Source organism: Pseudochaenichthys georgianus, chromosome 2 (assembly GCF_902827115.2).
Source record: "Pseudochaenichthys georgianus chromosome 2, fPseGeo1.2, whole genome shotgun sequence".
Classification (NCBI taxonomy): domain Eukaryota; kingdom Metazoa; phylum Chordata; class Actinopteri; order Perciformes; family Channichthyidae; genus Pseudochaenichthys; species Pseudochaenichthys georgianus.
The window spans coordinates 6,270,532-6,292,043 of record NC_047504.1 but is presented as its reverse complement, the minus strand read 5'-3'; the positions used below and the strand labels follow the sequence as shown (position 1 = coordinate 6,292,043).

The following is a 21,512-nucleotide window of genomic DNA, read 5'->3' as shown; positions in this document are numbered from 1 at the left end:
AGAGAGCTTTGCCTTCTGGCTCAGCTCCCTTTTCGTCACAACGGTGCGGTAAAGCGACTGCAGTACCGCTCCCGCTGCTCCGATTCTCCGGCCCATCTCACGCTCCATTGTTCCCTCACTCGAGAACAAGACCCCGAGATACTTGAACTCCTTCACTTGGGGTAAGGACTCATTCCCTACTTTGAGTGGACAGTCCATCGGTTTCCTGCTGAGAACCATGGCCTCAGATTTGGAGGTGCTGATCCTCATCCCAGCCGCTTCACACTCGGTTGCGAACCGATCCAGAGAGTGCTGAAGCTCGCAGACCGATGAAGCCATCAGAACCACATCATCTGCAAAAAGCAGTGGTGCAATCCTTAGTCCACCGAACTGCAGACCCCCCCACGACTACGCCTCGAAATCCGATCCATGTATATTACAAACAGGATTGGTGACAAAGCGCAGCCCTGGCGGAGGCCAACCCTCACCGGAAATGGGTCCGACTTACTGCAGAGGGCCCGGACACAGCTCTCGCTTTGGGAGTACAGAGATTGGATGGCCCTGAGTAGAGACCCCCTCACCCCGTACTCCCGCAGCACCTCCCACGGTAACTCCCTGGGAACTCGGTCATACGCCTTCTCCAAGTCTACAAAACACATGTAGACCGGATAAGCGTGCTCCCAGGCCCCCTCCAGGATCCTTGCGAGAGTAAAAAGCTGATCTGTCGTTCCACGACCAGGACGGAATCCGCATTGTTCCTCCTCAATCTGAGGTTCGACAAACGCCCTGACCCTCCTTTCGAGTACCTTGGAGTAAACTTTCCCGGGGAGGCTGAGTAGTGTGATGCCTCTGTAATTGGCACACACCCTCTGATCCCCCTTTTTGAAAAGGGGAACCGCCACCCCGGTCTGCCACTCCTTCGGTACCGTTTCCGACTTCCACGCAACGTTGATGAGACGTGTCAACCATGACAGTCCCTCAACACCCAGAGCCTTCAGCATTTCCGGGCGGATCTCATCCACCCCCGGGGCTTTGCCACTGTGGAGTTGTTTGACGACCTCAGTGACCTCCCCCCGGGAGATTGGTGGTGATCCCCCGTCATACTCCAGCTCTGCCTCTAACATAGAGGGCGGAGTTGTCGGGTTCAGGAGTTCCTCAAAGTGTTCCTTCCAACGCCCTAACACTCCATCAGTTGAGGTCAACAACGTCCCATCCTTACTGTACACAGCTTGGATGGTTCCCTCCGTCCCCCTTCCTGAGGTGTCGGACCGTTTTCCAGAACAACTTTGGTGCCGCCCGAAAGTCGTTCTCCATGTCTTCTCCGAACTTCTCCCACACCCGCTGCTTTGCCTCGGCCACGGATGAGGCTGCTGCCCTTCGGGCCTGTCGGTATCTTGCAACTGCCTCGAGAGTCCCCCGGGATAACAAATCCCTGAAGGCCTCCTTCTTCAGTCGGACGGCTTCCCTTCAAATAATTATAGTAATTCATAAATGCAAGATAGACCAAAAACAACACACTGTTTTTTCTTTATGTATACTCATCTTCTGAACTTCACCTTTTAACCAAACTTAAATAAAACATGATAGCCATTGTTTCATATTAAAATGTCCAAAACAATCTCTCTCGGGGTGAACAGGTGTCCCCATTATGCCAATGTCCAGCATTTGATTGACAGCTGCCATTCTAAACTTGTCTTTTATCCAATGGCAGTGTAGAAAAGCAAGAGACCACCATTGCCTGTGTCAGCTGTCAATCAATCAACACACACGTGGGCAGGTCAAGGGCTCACCGTTCTCGTTTCCTATGTTTTGCCCAATTGGCACAAAACAGCACAAGCTACATACATCCACTTTTTGGTGGAATATTATTATCCATCATAGGAATTATCATATCTGCTCATCATATTAGAATTTCACTAGCACTAACGGCACATGGCAAAATGGGTAAGTGTCATAATTTCGGACATTAATTAGCCTACCGTTAAACGCCACAGATACAGTATGTAGTTCTTTGTGTTCTACTTCTACTTCTTAGCAGCCAGCCGGGGTGACTCCTGCCTCATATTAGTGCTCTGTGCCCCGGGAGAGAAGCCTGGAGAGGAGGGGGCTTGGCACAGGGCCGGCCTTCATCACCACCCAGACCACACACACACACAAACTCTTGGCTAGACTTGAAAAGCCTTCATTGACGTCTTGGCTGCTGTGTACAATTTGCTTCCTCGTCTGACTGCACATACACGCACAAACACACACATGTACACACTCTTGTCTGCAAGTCTGTGGGTGATCAGTGCTATGTATTAGACTGTGTGGAAAAAGAGGGGATTGAATGAAATATCTCTCACACACACACACACACACACACACACACACACACACACACACACACACACACACACACACACACACACACACACACAGCCCTTCCTTTCATCCGTCGACCCCCAGACTGAGTTAACTGCTTCCTCTTCTCCGTCTGTCTCCTCTGTTTCTTTCACTATCATCAGCCTCTGTCTCAAGTCTTTTAAAATCACCCTTTCTTCAAAGTTGATGCTATTTAACTGTATTCTTACTTGTCTTGTGTGAACACTGAACAGCATTGTGCAACCACATGTAAATCATTTGCTTTACATCTCTAAGTTTCTCCATGATTTTATCTCTCTCTCCCAGACTCCAGGCAGATGCAGTCGTCTCCATCTTGGTCCTACGACCAATCGTATCCCTACCTTGGCCAGATAACCACGCCCACCGTCCACACAGCCAATCCCCTTTCGCCTGGTCGATCTACGCTCAGTGACCTGTCCTCGCGTCTCACAGGTAAGACACACGAGCATGTACACTGATCAGTCTGTTCATATTGTTTAGAGGAGCGCAACATTTATATTCTAAATAGCAGTTAAAAACATACTCAAATCTATTTCTCCTTCACCCTGGGACTCTATCTGGTACAATTCTATTGTGCGTCCTCTGAACACTTGTAACCTAGCCTATGTAATTGGAAGGCCATTTCTTTCCCAGGATGCATACTTGACTTTGGGAAAACAGAGAGAATAGACTGTATAAGTAACCTTTCACCTTTGCCCTCTCAGGTCCTGACCTCACAGCCTTTGGCGACCACAGGATGACCTTGGAACGACCTTTCACCTCCCACCCCTCCTTACCTGACTCCCGCTTCTCGGATCCCCGGGTCCACTACCCCTCTACAGCCACCGCCTTCACCTACGCCCCCTCTCACAACGCCGTATCCAATGGCACCCTCGGCCTATCCATGGCGACGGCCATGGCGAACACTCCAGCGGGGAGGTACCACACCTACCTGCCTCCCCCCTACCCGGCGAACACCCCCCACCAGGGTCAGAACGGGCCCTTCCAGTCCACCTCCTCACCGTATCACCTGTACTATTCCACCACCGCCGGATCATACCAGTTCTCAATGATGGCCGGCGGTGGGGGAGGCACCGACTCTCGCTCCCCGCCCAGGATCCTGCCGCCGTGCACCAACGCCTCCACAGGCTCCTCCCTCCTGCACCCCTCTTTGCCCAATCAGAATGAAGGAGTGGGGGTGGAGGTGGAGTCCAGCCACAGTAGCTCCCCCACAAACATGGCCGCTGCAGAGTCCGTCTGGAGACCGTACTGAAGCAGGCTTAAGGTGCTCCCTGGTCATGTGACTTCACTGAATATTCACACCAACACAAAATATGATGTGACACGAGGCACAAGTCAATGTAAAAGCGTGTCAAAAAACAGATAACTCTTATTTCGGTTAAAGGATGAGGAAGTCTGATGGTATTTTATATTTTTTACACATGAAGAGCGCCAAACCCACCGTGTGTGTGTGTGTCTCTCTCTCTGGATACTTTCTGACTTTACCATCCTTCTGTGGCTCTCTGCTATCTATGTTGTTCCCAGATTTCATCCTAGACCTTACTGATTTTACACACCTCTACTGTGAGTGGAGTTTCATCACAGTCAGGTCAGAGGAAATGTTGCCACACAGGGTACAATGTTGAGGGTCACCTTTCCTTGGGTAAACTACAATTTTAAAACCTGCTGACTATTTTATTTATATTCAAGCACTGGATTTTTTCGTGACATTAAATATTTGGAAAGACTTCACAGAGCACGGTTCGTCATGACTTACCCAGGAGGGGGATAAGAGCACCCAGTTTAAACAGCAGTGAAATAACATTGAAAAGGACTGGAGAAAAAGGAGTGAATATGGACAGATGAACGCAGCTTCCTTTGTAAAAAAAAAAGCGACTTTCTCATTAATGGTGTTCATTAGAGATGATTTGCTCATGCCAAATAATTCGATTGCCTGTTTATGTTTGTCATTGTTTCTTCCCAATCTTCTGACATTTTTCAAAAAACTGCCCATTATTGTCATCAATAAAATAAGAAGACTGTTGGTGCTATTACGGCCCTTGAGACAAATTTGGACAGAAAATATAAAAACTGCAACAAATCTTAATTGACTGATTACATATTTATCATGGACAGGCCTTACCACACTGATTTCTACATATTTTGAGAGAACATTACAGCATGGAGTTCTGTAAAATGCATTAATTTATTCCATTTTGGTAGCATGTTGTGTGTGTGTGTATGTGTGCGTGCGTGTGTGAGTGATCACTGTCGATTTGTACTGTATATAACCAAGGCTGAAAATGACACCGGCATTTGATCCTGTTTTCATCACCCCTTCTCTTTTTGTTCTGACATGTTGATAGTACATTTTTGATTTGTGTTTTATATAAAAGTTCTTGGGAAATAATCCAACTTTTTTTTCTGTGTTTGCTGGTTGTCTGATCCTCACCCCATGTAACCCACACACACAAACACATCTATCCATTGCTATCCCTAAAGCTGTAGGAATTTACAGGCCAACAGACAAGCCCTAGCTTGCCTTCTCTGCCAGTTTACACACACACACACACACACACACACACACACACACACACACACACACACACACACACACACACACACACACACACACACACACACACACACACACACACAGACACAGACACAGACACAGACAGAAGTTGCTAAATAAAGGTCAAGTGTGTGTAGCCAGACAGTGAGTCCACAGTATGAAAAGCTATATACACTTAGATAGTACTTTTACATTGACATAGACCTGGCCTAAAGGTACAAATAGCATTACTTCAACTGGATACAAAACACACATTTGACACAAAATGTCCTTATATTAAGATGAATAACAAACAAGAAAAGCACAATATACTCGAAGGGCAGTTAAACAATTTTCAAATATGGAATATTTTGCTGCTTGGATACTTGTTTAGCTTTGGTAAACAGTTACTTCTAGTGGTTTAATGGCACATTATCTCCCAATTGGGTATAAAGAGGTTAATGTTTTGACTACAATAAGAATGTTTTCTTATAGATGGAGTTCACTGGGCCTAATGCATCTTCATTTGGGGGTCGAGGACATGCCATGATTTCAGCAGCCCTGTTAAGGTCACTAGCCATCAATTCAAACCTGACTTTTGATGCAAATAGCACTACTTTTCTCTCTTCTTCACTACCAAAATATATGAGAATTGATTTCCTAACAGCAGCCATCATTTAGCCTTGCTGAGGTTCAGATGTGATTGATGACCCAGAGTAATGACAAACGAGGGAGAAATTAACAAGGAGAAAACATTTACATAATGTCCTATTAATCACTGTGACAGAGGGACAGAGGTGGAGATTGCAACGAGAGGTGTTGGGCAGTGGGGGCAGCTCTAGCAGGGAAATGCACTGTCCTCTGTGATCATCAATGCACATTTTGTCATGATGACGCACACTGAATCACAAGGCTTTGCTGTTGCAGCTGCTCCACAAGTTAAATTACCAACAAACCGTACACTAAGACCAAAAGGGCATACACTTCAATTTGAAGATACATATTAGTGTTGTTTAAGGAAGTTGTGGCTTATATAGTATTTATGCTGGCATATTTTCAGCTCATTATTCTGTGTGTTATCATGGTACAGCAAATTCAACATGGGATCATTGTTATAGGTGTATTAAAGATGCCATTTATTGAAAAACTCTAATAGAGTTTGATTCCTAAACTTTAAAGTGGTAGATTTTCCTTCTTAGATCGGTACCCCAAATTCCATTTTTTTTCCTCTAAAACAAACGCAACGTGACGCTTGACGTCAGCACGCTACGCGCCAAATTTGTATAGTGCGGAAGGCGCAACAACAACACGTTAGTGTCAACAGCTGCAGTGTTTTTAGCATTTTGTCGGTTATTTTCTGGTATTTTAGAGAAATTATTCCTCTGCAGTATGTCTCAACCGGATGGCTATTCGCCGAGCTTCAAGCGACCGGCTGAAATTATGCGAATGAGGAGGAAAAGAACCAGAAGCGACGCCAGTGTGTTCTCCAGCCCGAGCGGACCGGGCTCCACTGCCGGGCAAAGCGACTCTTCGCCGGCAGGAGTTCGGCCTTTCTCCCCGGGGCCGCTTTTTAATACCCAGAGTCGTCCCGGAGGTGGAATAAAGCGCAGAAACCCGTTCGCAAACATTGAGAATACGTACAGTCCAAGCAAGAAATGTCTAATTTACAACGAGGACGGACATGCAGAAGCTGTGGACCGGTGCAAGAGAAATAAATTGACAGAAAAGGAGGGAGAGGAGATGGACTGTAATGCAGCGTTACCTCTCAGTGCGAGGCTGACGGAGGCAGAGAAACACGAACACCAAGATGTTAACAGCAAGGTCAGTTATGCACCTACTATTACTACTCGTATTTTAACTTTCAAACATAACAGCTGTTATGAAAAACAAGGTGCAGTATATTAGCCTTTCAGAACACATTATTAGCCTACTTAACCTCGTGATAATAAGATTCAGAACCAGAATTAAGGTTAATTACACATAAAAGGAATTTGCTTTGGAGTTTGGTGCAAACATAAACATAGCATAAGGAAATAAGTTGTAAGAGAAGATCAAACATATAACAATTATAAAAATGAAAAATGTAACGATTATATAAAGAAAAAAACAATATTATGAAAAACAGCAGTGTAATATATTGTTGAGTGGAAAGCTGCAGATTTAACATTACAAAAAAAAACGTTATAAGTGCTTTACAGAGCAAGTTACGCTAAACAAAACAATGACCATGAGTCCTACAACCATTGAGAAACATCATTAAAAAGACATAGACAGTTAGTAACATAACTGATCTGTAAATATCAAATGCATCACGTGAGGCATTGGGGCAACTCGCTTTTAGCTATAGGTCTATCTATCTGTGTTTAATTATCAGATGGAATTTATATTCATTATGTGATCCCTGTTAAATAAACTTGTAAGGAAATGTTGCAATTGATTACTTTTATTTATGCATACCTTTCTGAAAGACAAACATAGTGTTTAGGCACCAGAGACCTTTAGTTAATGTTCATCTGACTCCTATTTGTATGTATGAATCATTTGTTAAAGATAAGAGGAATATAGTACATTTGTTTTTGGGGTGACATGCTGACATTTTCATATGTTTACCCTTCTGTCCTCTGCTGTAGAAATGTCTATCTTTCTCTGAAGATGACTCCTTGTTCGAAGAAGAGGAGGAAGAGGTCGTGAGCCCACTAATAAAGGTTGGATTCTTCTCTTGCACTCTGACTAATCATATCTATACAAAACATCTGTTGGTATGTTCTAACGGAGCCACGTGTGTTTAAAAACCTCTTCAATGTCTCTCCCCAGAGCCCCCAGGCCATTGCTCCTGCCTCCATCGCCCCCCCCGTGTGCACAGTGTTTCCCTCAGACTGGAGCCTGAAGACGCGCCTCCTCTTCACCTCCCCCCTCACCCTGTCCTGGGCCGAGAACCCCAAAGCTCAGGAGGAGGCCACAGGGCTGAGTCAGCACCTCAGAGCTCACTTCATCACGCTGCCACACAGCCTGCAGGTACACTCACTGGATCTCTGACATTTCTAGGCTTTTATTTATTAAGCCTATCAAATAATATTCCTACTGCGGTTTGATCATTGCACTAATCTATATTTTGTATTATTTGTAATTAATTGTAACTAGGATCATGTTACTTATGAAATACTTTACTGTTGCTGTTTTGGAGAAATGTAGTTTCTCAAAAAACAAAACATTCCAATAGGTTTTCTGAACTTATCAAAGCTGTCCTCTCCAGAATGAACCTGTAGAGAGAGAAGGACAGCAACAGTAGGGGACATGTCTTCAGGGGTTTGTAAACAATGTCATTGCATCTGCAGGACCCCCGCTCGAGCTCGGAGCTGCGCTGTGCGTTCCAGCAGAGCCTGGTGTACTGGCAGCACCCCTCCCTGCCCTGGCTCTCCCTGTTCCCCCGCATCAACGCTGAGAGGAGCTTCACCGGGAAGTGCACCCCGTGGGCCCAGGACCGCGCCCTGCAGCAGAGTCTCATGAGCGAATGGTGAGGCTTGAGATACAGTAGTGTGTACAGGAACCGTTTTGTGAGCTTTTTGTGACTTTGGAACTCTGGTTTTCTCTCAGGTCCGTGAGTCTGTCGTCCCTCTACAGCCTGCTGAAGACCAAGCTGTGTCCGTACTTCTACCTCTGCTCATATCAGGTACACGCTGTCACTTGAATCCCGTTCTCAAGGAGGGAGAACATGCTTGGTGGTGATTTTCACACTATCAAACTAAATCCCCAAGTGCAGTACAAGTACCTCCAGATTGTACTTTAGTGCAGTAATTAGTTGACTTACCAACTGATTATTTCCCTCTACCTACTCTCAGTTCTCAGTGTTGTTCAGGGCAGCAGGAGTGGGGGGGGTCCGGCAGTAGCATCACGGCCCTCATCTCTCCCACAACCCGAGGTCTCAGAGAGTCCATGAAGGCTGAAGGTGAGTCTTACCAGTACACTTTTTAAAAACCTTTATTCTGACTGCATATTCTGGTTTTTCATTGGACTCCTCTCTGTTGTGTCCCTGTGCAGGTATAGAGTTCAGTCTCCCCCTGGTGGAGGACAGGAGAAAGAGCAGGGAGCAGCAGAAGCACCCGGGCGAGGAGCAGGAGCAGGCGTAAGAGTCCGCTGTACATCACTGCAACCAGAGTGTTGTTGTCATTTGTTTATATGTCCTTCTTTAATGCAAACAAAACATTTTGTATTGATCTGCAGGTGTTCTGAGCTGAAAGAGGCTGAGGAGCGCCACGGAGAGAAGGACGAAGACAACGACGATGAAGACGGCAGCTTCTCCTGGCTGAAGGAGATTGGGGTCCAGGACAAAATCAAGAAGCCCGACAGCAACACCATCCAACTGTATCCTCCCCCCCCTTCTGCCTCTAAGATGCCGACTCATTTCTATTTAGGACTCATTCCTGCACCACTCTGTTGTACCGTGTCTAATTAAATGTGTGATAGCTGCAGTTAAAGCCCCTTGACCCCAGTGCAGGCAAAAGGAGGGTCAGACCGTGTCTCTGGACCACAAGCCCGAGTCGGTGGTGTGTGTGCAGGGAACACACACCTTCACCCTCATCAACTTCCTCATCAACTGCAAGAGTCTGGTGGCTGCGGCGGGCCCCCAGGCCGGGTTACCCCCCACGCTTCTAGCCCCGAACGCTTTCAGAGGAGCCACCATGCACACACTAAAGGTATGGAGAAACACACACACACACACACACACACACACACACACACACACACACACACACACACACACACACACACACACACACACACACACACACACATATTGCTATATCTGCAGTGCATATGACTGGATGTGTGTGTGTATTTCAGGCCCGCAGTGTGAATGTAAAAAGCCAGATTGGGGGTTCCTACCAGGACATCAGCAGTCTGGAGATCACAGGTACTATTTCATATCTCCATCATGTTGTTAGACATGGTAGCAATTTAATTTAGTTGTGGAAGAAATTGACTTTTTTTTTAATGTCTTTTTTCTTCAGGAGCTATCCTCCCCTCGTCTCTCCACACAATCACCAACCTCCTCCGGCCGGCACAGAAGGGAAACTTCTCCTCTGCTCTCTACACACACACTCCTACCGCTGTCATGAACACACACACCACGGAGCAGCAGGTAAGACTGCCTTAAATGGAAGGCTCACATTTTGCCAGATCTGATTTTCTTCCACTTTTTGATGAAATAAAAGCGATGGATGCTCACATCAGTTGGAGATACTGATGAGGGTTTATAAGAGGGTCACCCACAAAACAATTTTTTAAATCATAGTGTGTTGAAAAATATGGAGAGAAAAGTCCTTGCATGGCATTTTAAAATATGAAAAAGTATTGTGTACTTTTAGAATTTGCTCCACAGAAATGCTCCTGTGACTATGATGTGTGTGTATAGCTCCACCTGGTGGTCACTCACTGCACATGCTCTCCCTCCTCCTGTCTGCAGAGCTCTGCCGGCTCCTCGGACCTGTCTGCCTGTGGCATCCACCCTGCCTCCATCCAGCAGCTGACACAGCCCTCCACCCTGGGAAAGACTGCTCTGAGCCACATCAGCATGATCAACTACAGCTACACCTGGAGGAGCTGATGGAGGAGTGATGGAGCCATCAGCTGTGAGAGGGGGAGCACTGCTGTTCCATCTGCTTCACCTTCTCTTTACAGGACCATCCAAAACAAACTGTTTCTGTCCATACACATTTTATTGTATTTGAATATCTATATGTCTGGCATGTATTGTGAATGTTTTTTAATGTTGTTACATTTGTTTCATTAATATGTTTTAAAATGTATTTAATGACTTGTAATTCGTTTTTTCTTGATGACGTATTTTCTGTTTTATCAAATAAAATGAATGTTGCAACATCAAATGTTTTAAAGTTGTGATTCAAGACCATCATTCATGGTGATGCAAAAAAAGTTTGTGGAAAATATTAAAAGAAAACGAGGTAGTATCGTTTGTTGAAAATATGGGGAAAACACAATATAGTATGTAGAAATGTTTCTATATTTTTACATGTCAAAGATTACTATACTATCTATATTAGATTACTATCTTCCGGGTTACAGGCTCTGATAATGTACACATTTCATACATTCATTATTTTAAAACATTTTCTGGTTGCTTAAACATGTTTTGTCCATGGAAAAAAAATGGCATAGTATGTCAAAAAAATGTGAGATAAACTGTTAGCTATTTTAAAAATCAGCATTCATATATAGGCTATAAATAAATGTTTTACAATACAATTAAAGTAAACTAGGTTGAGAATAAGTAAGTAAAACTTTATTTATATAGCACCCTTCTCAACACGGATGCACAAAGTGCTTTACAGTACAGTACACAGGACACAATTCAAAGTACAACTATAAAATGTAGAATAAAAGGCATAAAACAGCAGCAGGTAATACATAGGATAATACATACGATAAAACACCAATAAAAGACAGCCACTAACTCACCTCCCCCGACGACTCAAAGGCTTGTCAGAAAAGATGGGTCTTTAAATGCCCCTTAAAAATCTATTGAGGCAGAGGTTTTTATTATCTGGGGGAGTTTTTTCCAAATAATAAGACCATTTGACAACAATTATTTGCCATGGATAGCCCAACTTTAGCAGGCACAATTCTCTCAAACTAAACGTGAAGATGGTTTATTCTGCCATGCGCCCCCCCCCCCCCCCCCCCCCCCCCCCCCCCACCCCCCCCCCCCCCACCCACCGGATGGATGACCGTAGACACCCCGCCCCTGCTGGCCAGCGACGCTACATAGCCAAGGTCAGCTGCAACAGCTCACAACAACTTCGCCAGCTCACGAGATGCACACTGCGATAACTAGATATCCTGTGATTTAAAAGGTCAGTCAATGGCCAAACGTCCACACAAACTTAACAAATAAGCAAACTAACACAGAAGCGAAACATATAAGCAAACAAACACATAAGCGAACAAATAAGCAAACAAACAAACACGGTACCGCTGTGTTAGCTTACAGCTATGCTAACGCCGGTACAGTTGCTACAGTTCAGCCGAATAAACAAAACCGCTCATTGCCAAATTCACCCAAGTCATGGTCACTTCGAAATAATAAAATACTGTGAGAAGTACCATGACATTTCATACTTTTTTTTAATGGACTGTGTGATATGTTCGCTACTGTAGTTGTCAGTGGATGAGCACTTCCGGTTTACAGGCTCTGATAATGTACACACATCACTTACATGATTCTCTTAATACATTTTTCTCTAGCTTAAACATGGTTTTGTCGAGGTATTTAATCCATTTGTGTTGTATGTTTAGCAGCAGATATATTCTGTCTGCAGTGGTGTTAGGGTGCAGTTTTTAATTCATAATGCGCCTATCTGTAGCTATGACGTGCGCGCGTGTGGTGTGTGTATAGCTCCACCTGGTGGTCACTTACTGCACATGCTATAAGTAGCAATACTACATATTAAAATGACTGTTATCTCCTGCATCAAAATATACTTAAAGTACCAAAAGTAAAAGTACTCCTTATGCATAATGGCCCATATATATACGATTCTGAAATGGGCCATTATGCATAAGCATGTATATTATATATATATATATATATATAATATACATGCTTATGCATAATGGCCCATTTCAGAATCTTATATATATGGGCCATTATGCATAAGGAGTACTTTTACTCTGGTCAAGGGGGAGCTCATTTTTTCATTTCCAACCTTTATTTAACCAGGTGAATCCCATTGAGATCATCGATCTCTTTTTCAAGGGAGACCTGCAGCAATTCGGTTACACATGAAGACATAAAAACATAAAACAACAGAAAAACAAAAGGACATCATACAGCATAGTTACAGGGTTACAATTTACATAGCTAACGACATTTACAGGTACCAACAGTATCAGATTGCATAGCATCTATCCGTTTTCCACACCACATTGTTCAGAGTCACGGACTGTGGTGTTCACAGAAGCAGAGTTAGAAACAGAATCAAACGGAGAGCCACAGGACACAAAATGCTCATTAAAACAATTTAGCATGGTGGCCCTGTCCGATATAGAGCCAGATGCTGTGGTAAGGCACGGAGGTAGCTCATTACGGATCTCACCGGTGGATATCGATTTTATGGCTTTCCAAAATGTTCCAGGATTATTCAGGGTCTTTGTGGTAACTGACAGATAGTACTTAGATTTAGCACTTTTGATTTGCGATGTGAAGCTATTTCTTAGCTGCCTAAAACGCAGCCATTCTACCTCTGAGCCTGATTTCCTAGCCTTTGCCCAGGCCTTGTTTCTCTCATGAAGGAGACTAGACAGTTCAGCAGAGAACCAAGGATTGTCTCGTCCCTTCACTCTAAATGTACGCAGGGGTGCATGTCTATCAATGATCTCCATAAAACCAAGATAAAAATAAGACCATGCAGTTTCTACATCAGCACACAGATGGATTTCCCCCCAATCAAAACCAAACAGATCATGAACAAAACCCTGTGTCTCTCTACTGATAATGCGAGGTTTACCCTTTAGGACCTTTGTGTCCCTGAGTGTGGCTACAGCACGGTGGTCACTCACATCGTTAGCTAATCCTCCCACAGATGAGTATGTATGGGGAACATTAGTTAGAATGAGATCAATTAGGAGGATTTATTTGGGGACTTAATGTTAGGGCGAGTAGGACTGTCTACAATCTGAGTAACATTCAAAGAGATACATTTGAATAACTTGATATACTGCTGCTGCATATCTTCACCTATACATATATGTAGAGTTTACTAAATGAATGAGTTATATTTTGTATTAGCTAATAATCTAAACCTAAAATGTAACTAGTAACTAAAAGCTGTCAAATAAATGCAGTAGAGTAAAAACAGCATCTCTCTCTGTACTTTTTTGAATGACATACTTTGGCATGTATTCTGACATATTGAATATTTGTTTATGACTTTTTAATGACAATTACACTTTTCTTCACAATGGCATTCTATATCAATCACCTCCATATATATTATTAATATGTATCTATATATATAATATATATGTATTAATAGTGTACAAAATGTTTCCTTTATCAGTCCTTTAATAACCTTTTTATGAAACCTTTCTTATAACCATGTCATAATGTGTGTTTTTCAAATGGAAATGATTGCAACTTTAAATCCTGAGGACTTTCTTTGTCTTGTGTTTCAGCGTTCGGAAGTCTGCAGATGGACTGGTGTTTACAGAGGGAACTATGGAGGAGTTCAGGTTTGTCTCTGTTATTTTATACATATAACTATCACTAAATCACATTGTAGTGAACAATATGTGGGATTTCTATGAGTAACTATGAATTAATTTATCTATGACATACTTGACTATGACATTTGTATGGCTTTTTACCACGATACGTTCGATGCAATATATCTTTGTATTAAATAATATGATGTTATTTTTGAGATATTTCCACATTGAAAATACTATTAATCTACTTTTTGTATGTTCATTTTGACTTACTATACAACTTGTTTCATATATACTATGTCGTCTTTTCTGATATTTCCATTCTATAGTCAGTACCTACTATTCTGACTTCATGGAGTCTTTTCCTCTTTTCTCCCCACAGGACTGCGAGGACACTCATCTGACATCAACGAAGACGTGGCTTCTGGAGTTTCTGAAGGACTTACGGTACTATACCAAAAGGCTGGAAAATGATCTGTAAAATCTGTCACAGCAGCCAGTGAATGGAGCGTATTGTAAATTGTCTGACTTTCAATACTTTTTCATCTTACTTCTTTACAAATTCAGATATAGAGTGGTGCAGTGCCGCGATTTATGATCTCTCACTATGACCCAGAAATAAAACGGCGACTGCACGACCTGCCGGTGAACGGGACACTTACAAGCCCCGATATCCAGAATGAGATACTGCAAATGGCTGCTTCTTTACTCATCACAAATACATGTGTGTTTATCCTCGTCATGTTCAACAGGCTGTTTGAAATGAGCGACTACGCAACCAAAGGCCTGCACTGTTCCACTACAACAGTCACAGATTGCATCGATCTAATCGAGGGTCCTAAGGAAAACGATACTACATTGAGGAAAACAGAAGCTGACTTCATTAAACTTGTAACACTGAAAGATGATTTGATAAAAAAACACGACATCCTTAACTGGGACGTCACTGGCAACGCTCAAGTTGGCACAGCGTTACAAATGTGCCACAAAACCAACCAATCGGAGAACTCAAGGAGGTCCATTCTGACTGGCTTATTTCAGTTAACATGCGTTTTAGGACATTAAGTATGTGTGGTCTTGAACGGGCTGGGCCCACCCACTCTTTGATATCTGCCTACGCCACTGTACTATACTATGACTTTTCTGATATTTCCAACATACTATACTATGACTATTTCCAACATAGTCATAGTATAGTAAGCTATTTGTATTTCAATGTTGGACATACTATACTATGTTGTTTTTCCTGGATTTTTTGGCACACTAAACCAGAAAGTCTTTCTGATATTTTCAACTTACTGACTTCATGGTGTCTTTTCTTCTTTTCTCCCCACAGGACTGCGAGGACACTCATCTGACATCAATGAAGACGTGGCTTCTGGAGTTTCTGAAGGACTTACGGTACTATACTTTGACTTTTATGATATTTCCGACATACTGTACGATGACTATTTATGATATTGTCAACTTGTTGCATTTTATGTAAGGGATAATGTGCAGTGACGCACGACAGCGTAAAACTAAAGACAATCAGACAGTTTGCTTTCTTTTCAAACTGTTACATTTGAAAAACAGTTAGAGCGTCTCTTGTCTTGTCAGTTTGAAAAGCCAACGGTAGGAACTGCTTGCGTTTTTGAGGAGCTTTTTGATTACAGATTTGAAAACATCGCTCCTTGCTTTAAAAGTAGCACAATTCATGATGTCAAACCGTGGAAAGTATCTAGATATCCCTGCCCTAATGACAAAGTAACTGGCAACTGAATATGTGTCGCCGTTTGATGTCTATGTCTGGACCGCTGCGTAAAAAGGAGGGTTTCTGCCCCGTTACTTCTGCGCTGTTTTTCATGTCCCAGTTCGAAACGCAAACTGCATGCAGTTTGCGTTTCAGCCCAACTGGATGCAGTTAAATCGACCGGACTTCTTTCTGAAGATGTGAGCGTCCTTAACAACAGTCAATAAGTCCTTGACAGCGGTCTGTCTGTTCGGTATTAACAACGTGTCACATGTTCTGAATTGACCAATCAGAATCGAGTATTCAACTAAGCCATGTAATAAATATTATATATATTTTCATTCTACTAAACTGACTTCATGGTGTCTTTTTCTTCTTTTCCCTGAACACCGAGTGCAAGTACATCTGACATCAACGAAGACGGTGGCTTCTGGAGATCCTGAAGAACTTACGGTACTATACTATGACCATTTCTGATATTTCCAACATACTATACTATGACTATTTTCCAACACTGTCATAGTGTACTATGCTATTTGTATTTACATTTTCAACATACTGACTTCATGGTGTCTTTTCTTCTTTTCTCCCCACAGGACTGCGAGGACATTCATCTGACATCAATGAAGACGTGGCTTCTGGAGTTTCTGAAGAACTTACGGTACTATACTATGACTTTTATGATATTTTAGACATACTATACTATGTCGTTAATTTCAAAATGTCTTCTGATAGTACTATATTATACTATGTCATTTTTCACCCTAATATATTATGTTTTTTTTCTAAAACTTCTATACTGTGTAGTTTTTACTGACATTTTTGATCTACTATTCTGACTTCATGGAGTCTTTTCTCCCCACAGGACTGCGAGGACATTCGTCTGACATCAACGAAGACGGTGGCTTCCTGAGTTTCTGAAGAACTTACGGTACTATACTATGACTTTTTAGGATATTTTCGACATACTGTACGATGTTTTCTTTTAGCATTTCTCCGACATTGGTTAGGGTTAGGGTTATAACTTTTTTGTCATTTTTTTCAACATGCTATATTATGACTTTTCGGTCATTTTTAACAAAATAAAATACCACTATCCCGTGCCTTATTATGGCATCAAATAATTGGCATCAAATAATTGGCATCAAATAATTGTTTCGATTATTTATTTGCTTCTTTTTTTTTAAATCGACATACATTCAACATTTATCGACTATGTCATTTCAAATATTTTGAAATGTTTCGAAATGCAATATAATGACTTTTCAGTCATCGTCATCGACATACTATACTACGCCTTGTTTCTACGCACTACACCGTGCCTTATTTCCACATCAAATACGATGTTTTCATGGGTTAGGGTTAGGGTTAGCTATACTGACTTCATGGTGTCTTTTTCTTCTTTTCTTCCCACAGAGTGAAGAGACAATCCCCCCCCCGCCACGCCATCAATTAAGACCCCGGCTGCCTATGTTTCTGAAAAACTTGTGGACGTTTTCAGCCTTGGGGAAGTATAGCAGACTTAGCAGCCTTAGGGACATATAGCAGACTTAATCGATGTGGCTGCAGTGAGAGCACACAGCCACTGAGCAGACTTAGCCGACTTGGGGCGGTGGCTGGGGTGCCGAGCGGCCCCCCCCAGCCACGTCAGCCCCCCCGACTTAGCAGACTTAGCAGGCCTACTGACTTAGCAGACTATCGGCAGTGACTGCAGGGCCCTGCACAGGAGTGCAGTGAGAGCCGGCAGCCACCTATCGGCCGCTTATTAGACTTAGCAAACTTGGGGACGTTTAGCAGACTTAGAGACGTTTAGCAGACTTGGGGAAAAGGCTGCACTGCTATGTATGAATAAAATGAATAAAGCAAACGTTTCTTAAAATACATTTGTCTCCTTTCTTCATTTCCAGTTCCTAAGATAGTGTCCTATTGACTACTCTTACTTCCTAAGCCTCCTTTATTTTTTCCCTTAATTGGCATCCTACTAACATTATCCTATTACCCCAATTAACGTATTCATTACCCCTTATCCTTATCCATCTACTTATTTGAGTTCTTCATCACGGGAAAGACACATTAAAACTCTGCACGGCACAAGACTCAGACTCCTGGGATCTTTAAACCCAGTGGAAACCCAAGGTTTGAACTCACGTTCTCTGGACTCCAAGACGGGTTCTTATCACAGTGAGCCATACGCCCTGACACAGTGAGATGTTCCCTGGGCTATCTGAGATGTTCACCTCAGGTCTGGACCTTAAAATACACAGCCCAAGCACCTCTGATTTGACCTGAGACGTTATTGTTTCGTAGAGCTTATGTCTTGTTCATTTGGGTTCGTGGACCTTAAAGATGACTGGACCTGAAGAGCCTTGAACCGACGACCTTCAGTCTCTCCGTCAGTCTTCTCACGCTCTGAGCCATTCGACCTGACACAGTACGAGAAGGTTTTGAAGTGCTTTTGCCTTTTTATTTGGTGATGATGGACTTTAAGAAACAAGGCACCTCACAAGGATCGAACTAACAGCCTTTAGCTTTCGGGGCAGTGTTGTATCTCTCTGAGCCACTTGTTGTGGCTCTTCTTCGTTTCATTTTCTAATCTAATTCTTCACTTTGGGTGTTGGCTTTCAAAACTCACTGCACCTCACGAGGATCGAACCTAAGACTTTAGGGTTGCTGAGCAGTTGTGTATCTCTCTAAGCTATTTCATCTGAGCATCTGGTGTCTGTATTTCATGTCCTCTCATACACACAAGTACACGTGGACAATGTGAAAAAGTCCTCGGTTGCCATTGTGTGTGTTGCTCTGGTCTGGCTTCAGGGTTGGGGAACAGTCTTCTTGTTTAATAAAAGCTTTTGGAATTAAATAAGCGCCTTGCTCCGAGCCAAGAACAGGAACCAGATGACCACATTAAAGAAGGAGAGCCAAAGCTTGCATCGAGTGATGACCTTTTATTTGAGGAGGATAGTGCTGACAAACATTCATATTAAAGTGAGGTGGCTGTTCAGAAGAGATGCTGTGAGGCCCGACACTTTGGTACATTCAGGTAAGACAAACTGAGGGGCAATATAATAATGTGAATGGATATAATATTAGTTTGTACATTCAAGTGTGAACAAAGGTCCCAAGCTGGATCAGAGCTCCTTTTATTAAATATCAGGGTCTTTTCCTATGAAAACATTTCCATGTTTAAATCAGACGACCTAGTTGTGTTTGACACCTCCCACTAGAATAACTATCTTCTGGTCTGATCTGGTTGTGTGGGGCAGAAGCAGATCTTTACTCATGGGGAGATTACAAATAAAATAATGCAATTATCAACTGCACAATTAATTGAAATGTATAAAAAATGATTTAATCCGGAATAGGGTCTTGTGGCGCTGCAGAGAAGTCCCAGTGTTCTACAGACTAAATAAAAACTTGTGTTTAAAAACACACCGTGATCATTTTAATATATCTTTCAGTTATATAACAAATCAATGGATATGCTTACCTACTAGGTCATTTAAAACATTGCAAATAAGTGTTAACCCTTTTTTTGAATCTGGTACAAAATCATCACAACCAACACTACCTCATAAAGTGAGTTACATTCAAATCACAGAACATTAGAAAATCCAATTTCTTCTTGTCGATGAAAATACTGTAACAATGCCATTCCTGCACTGGAAAAGGAGCAGTGGGACATCTCAGGGAAGTCGCTCAAAGATGACCAAAAGCCATACGAGAACGGGGAGTGCAGAGTGAACGGGCCACAGGGTCGGACCCCCGAGACCACCAGAGGCTGCAGCTCTAGCAGTGAAGGCAGTGTTCGCTTCTTCTTCTTCTTCCTAAAGTGATACAAACAAACCCCCCAGGTCGGGCTCCGACTGGTAGAACCCTGGCAGTAAAGGTTCTGGTCCCAAAGGCAGTGATTCTTCATTCCTCACATCACACAGGTGTGTCACTAGGTTAAATACGTGCAACAAAAAGGTCCTTCGAGTGCAGCTTTATCAAATATAGCCCGTCGTGACAGGGACGGGGCTTTAATCCAGCTTCTTCTTCTCTCCCAGCAGCAGTCCTTGGGAGGGGGGAGGGGGTTCTCGGTCGCACCAGGGTCTCATTCCAGTCCGAAGGTGCTGGTCTCCTCCACGGCCGTCAGCATCTTCTCGTACAGCATGGAGAAGGAGGGGTAGGGGGGCAGGTCCAGGCGGTTGATGAAGCAGGTGTGAGCTCTGCAGAGGGGGGGGGGGGGGGGTGGGTGTTAGCACGATGTCATTCAAAGGATCAGTTTATTATTGAGCGTCTGTATAATCAATATCACATGTTAGCCACTGTGAAGCTCATGCTGAAGTGGCTTTACCCTTCTGAACACACCTCCATCTGATTGTATTTATATAGCCCAATATCACACCAAGGTATTGTTTTATAAAATGAAATATACCCTTAAGATAATGTTTACAATTAAGCAAAAAAGTAGGGTGTGGAACTGTGACAATTTGAGCCAACTAATGACTTCTATTGTGTTATAATAGTAACAAAAGAAGACAATACTTTCAAAATGAACGCTGGTTTATCTCACTAAATGAATGTGATTTAAACATTTGTGTTTTATTAATGTATGTTCTAAATAGTTCCCTACTAAGGCTATACAACCATGTCTCCATTCCTTGGTATTTTTACTTATTGAAACCTAAAGAATAACTAGATATTTCCATGCCACTTGCATCACAGTTTGCCACCGAACAGTCTACCTTCCTGAGGCTAAGAACGATGTGACATCAGTTAAATGTCCAGAAGCAGACCACGCTGAGCTCCCTACCTGGGCAGTGCGCTGACCTTCCCCACTTCTCCACACAGAACCTGCGGGGCCCGTTGCTGCCTCGCAGGCGCGGCAAACGCCCTCGTAAGGAATACTGGACGTCCCCGTCACAAACTGGAGAGGGGGGGGGACAGAAAGAGAAGAAGAAGATGGGGTTTGAACTGATGTGCTTAGCTCAAAAGTTAAAGAAATATCACAAACACACACACACCACACATCACACCACACACACACGTACCTGCAGGAGCCGTAGTCTCTGTTCATTATTGAACCTCTCCACCGCTGCCCAGAACCACCGGATCACAATATGGTTGTCATGGTAACCTAGACATAAAACATCATATGAAATCATCAAGAAGCCTGTAATCGGATCCCTCGAGAAGCATGAAATAGCCGTGACTTTATTTCCTATTTACAATGGAGGAATCTGTTTTTCTTCCTCACCTCCTCTGTACTCCGTGTTGCTCCTCCAGTCTGATAAATCGATCTCCGCTGTGCCGGCGATCACCAGCTCCAGCTCCCTGGCATCGAACACTGACACCAGCCTGGAGTCCACCACCTGGAACACAACACGAAGAGCCTCTGAGGATCCCACTTCCTACGGTACCTGTTTATACTTCTGACTTATCAGATGATTCCATTAAACAGGTGCACTCTGATCAGAATAGGAACTCATATCGTACAGACAGTATGAGCTAATCATAAGAGCACAACCTGAAGTACCTCGTAGAAGCCTCTGACCAGGCTGTCGGTCTGCTGCACCACCCCTCTCTCTATCCTCCACTTCACCATCCGCTCGATGTATTCCTTTTTGTTCTTCTCCGACACTGGGATGTCTGCTCCCCCGGGCCGCAGCTCCCTCG

General features: G+C 43.3%; 3 protein-coding genes and 1 long non-coding RNA gene across 8 annotated transcripts in view; 3 read left to right on the top strand and 1 right to left on the bottom strand.

Moving 5' to 3' along the window:
• Nucleotides 1-4,753, top strand: part of runx1 (RUNX family transcription factor 1) — a 30,517-nt gene extending 25,764 nt beyond the window's left edge. For all 4 annotated transcript variants that reach the window (XM_034099299.2, XM_034099313.2, XM_034099289.1 and 1 more), the window contains 2 exons: nucleotides 2,650-2,796; nucleotides 3,069-4,753. In XM_034099299.2, the coding sequence (XP_033955190.1) occupies nucleotides 2,650-2,796; nucleotides 3,069-3,616 (695 nt within the window). In that variant the 3' untranslated portion in view covers nucleotides 3,617-4,753. The remainder of the gene's footprint in view (nucleotides 1-2,649; nucleotides 2,797-3,068) is intronic.
• A 1,440-nt stretch (nucleotides 4,754-6,193) lies between these two features.
• Nucleotides 6,194-10,761, top strand: LOC117458655 (protein downstream neighbor of son homolog). The gene is given in 13 exon segments (XM_034099252.2): nucleotides 6,194-6,718; nucleotides 7,528-7,602; nucleotides 7,712-7,912; nucleotides 8,233-8,411; nucleotides 8,492-8,567; nucleotides 8,737-8,769; nucleotides 8,771-8,843; nucleotides 8,936-9,020; nucleotides 9,119-9,259; nucleotides 9,393-9,591; nucleotides 9,740-9,809; nucleotides 9,907-10,037; nucleotides 10,362-10,761. Coding segments are annotated over 13 exon segments (1,836 nt in total). The 5' UTR covers nucleotides 6,194-6,286; the 3' UTR covers nucleotides 10,503-10,761.
• A 4,696-nt stretch (nucleotides 10,762-15,457) lies between these two features.
• On the top strand, nucleotides 15,458-17,625 carry LOC117458813 (uncharacterized). Of its 2 annotated transcripts, none has more exons than XR_011644561.1 (4): nucleotides 15,458-15,523; nucleotides 16,451-16,515; nucleotides 16,720-16,785; nucleotides 17,271-17,625. It is a non-coding gene; the product is annotated as an uncharacterized lncRNA (long non-coding RNA). The 2 variants fall into 2 exon arrangements; XR_004553450.2 differs by lacking the exon at nucleotides 15,458-15,523 and adding an exon at nucleotides 16,221-16,307.
• Nucleotides 17,626-18,786: 1,161 nt separating this feature from the next.
• The window catches only part of LOC139434899 (E3 ubiquitin-protein ligase HECW2), a 3,337-nt gene continuing 611 nt past the window's right edge, over nucleotides 18,787-21,512 (bottom strand). Inside the window, 7 exon segments of the mRNA XM_071205020.1 lie at nucleotides 18,787-20,062; nucleotides 20,650-20,668; nucleotides 20,671-20,725; nucleotides 20,728-20,763; nucleotides 20,888-20,973; nucleotides 21,094-21,208; nucleotides 21,373-21,512. The exon segment at nucleotides 21,373-21,512 is cut by the window's right edge and continues 8 nt beyond it. Of these exon segments, the coding sequence (XP_071061121.1) occupies nucleotides 19,948-20,062; nucleotides 20,650-20,668; nucleotides 20,671-20,725; nucleotides 20,728-20,763; nucleotides 20,888-20,973; nucleotides 21,094-21,208; nucleotides 21,373-21,512 (566 nt within the window). The 3' untranslated portion in view covers nucleotides 18,787-19,947.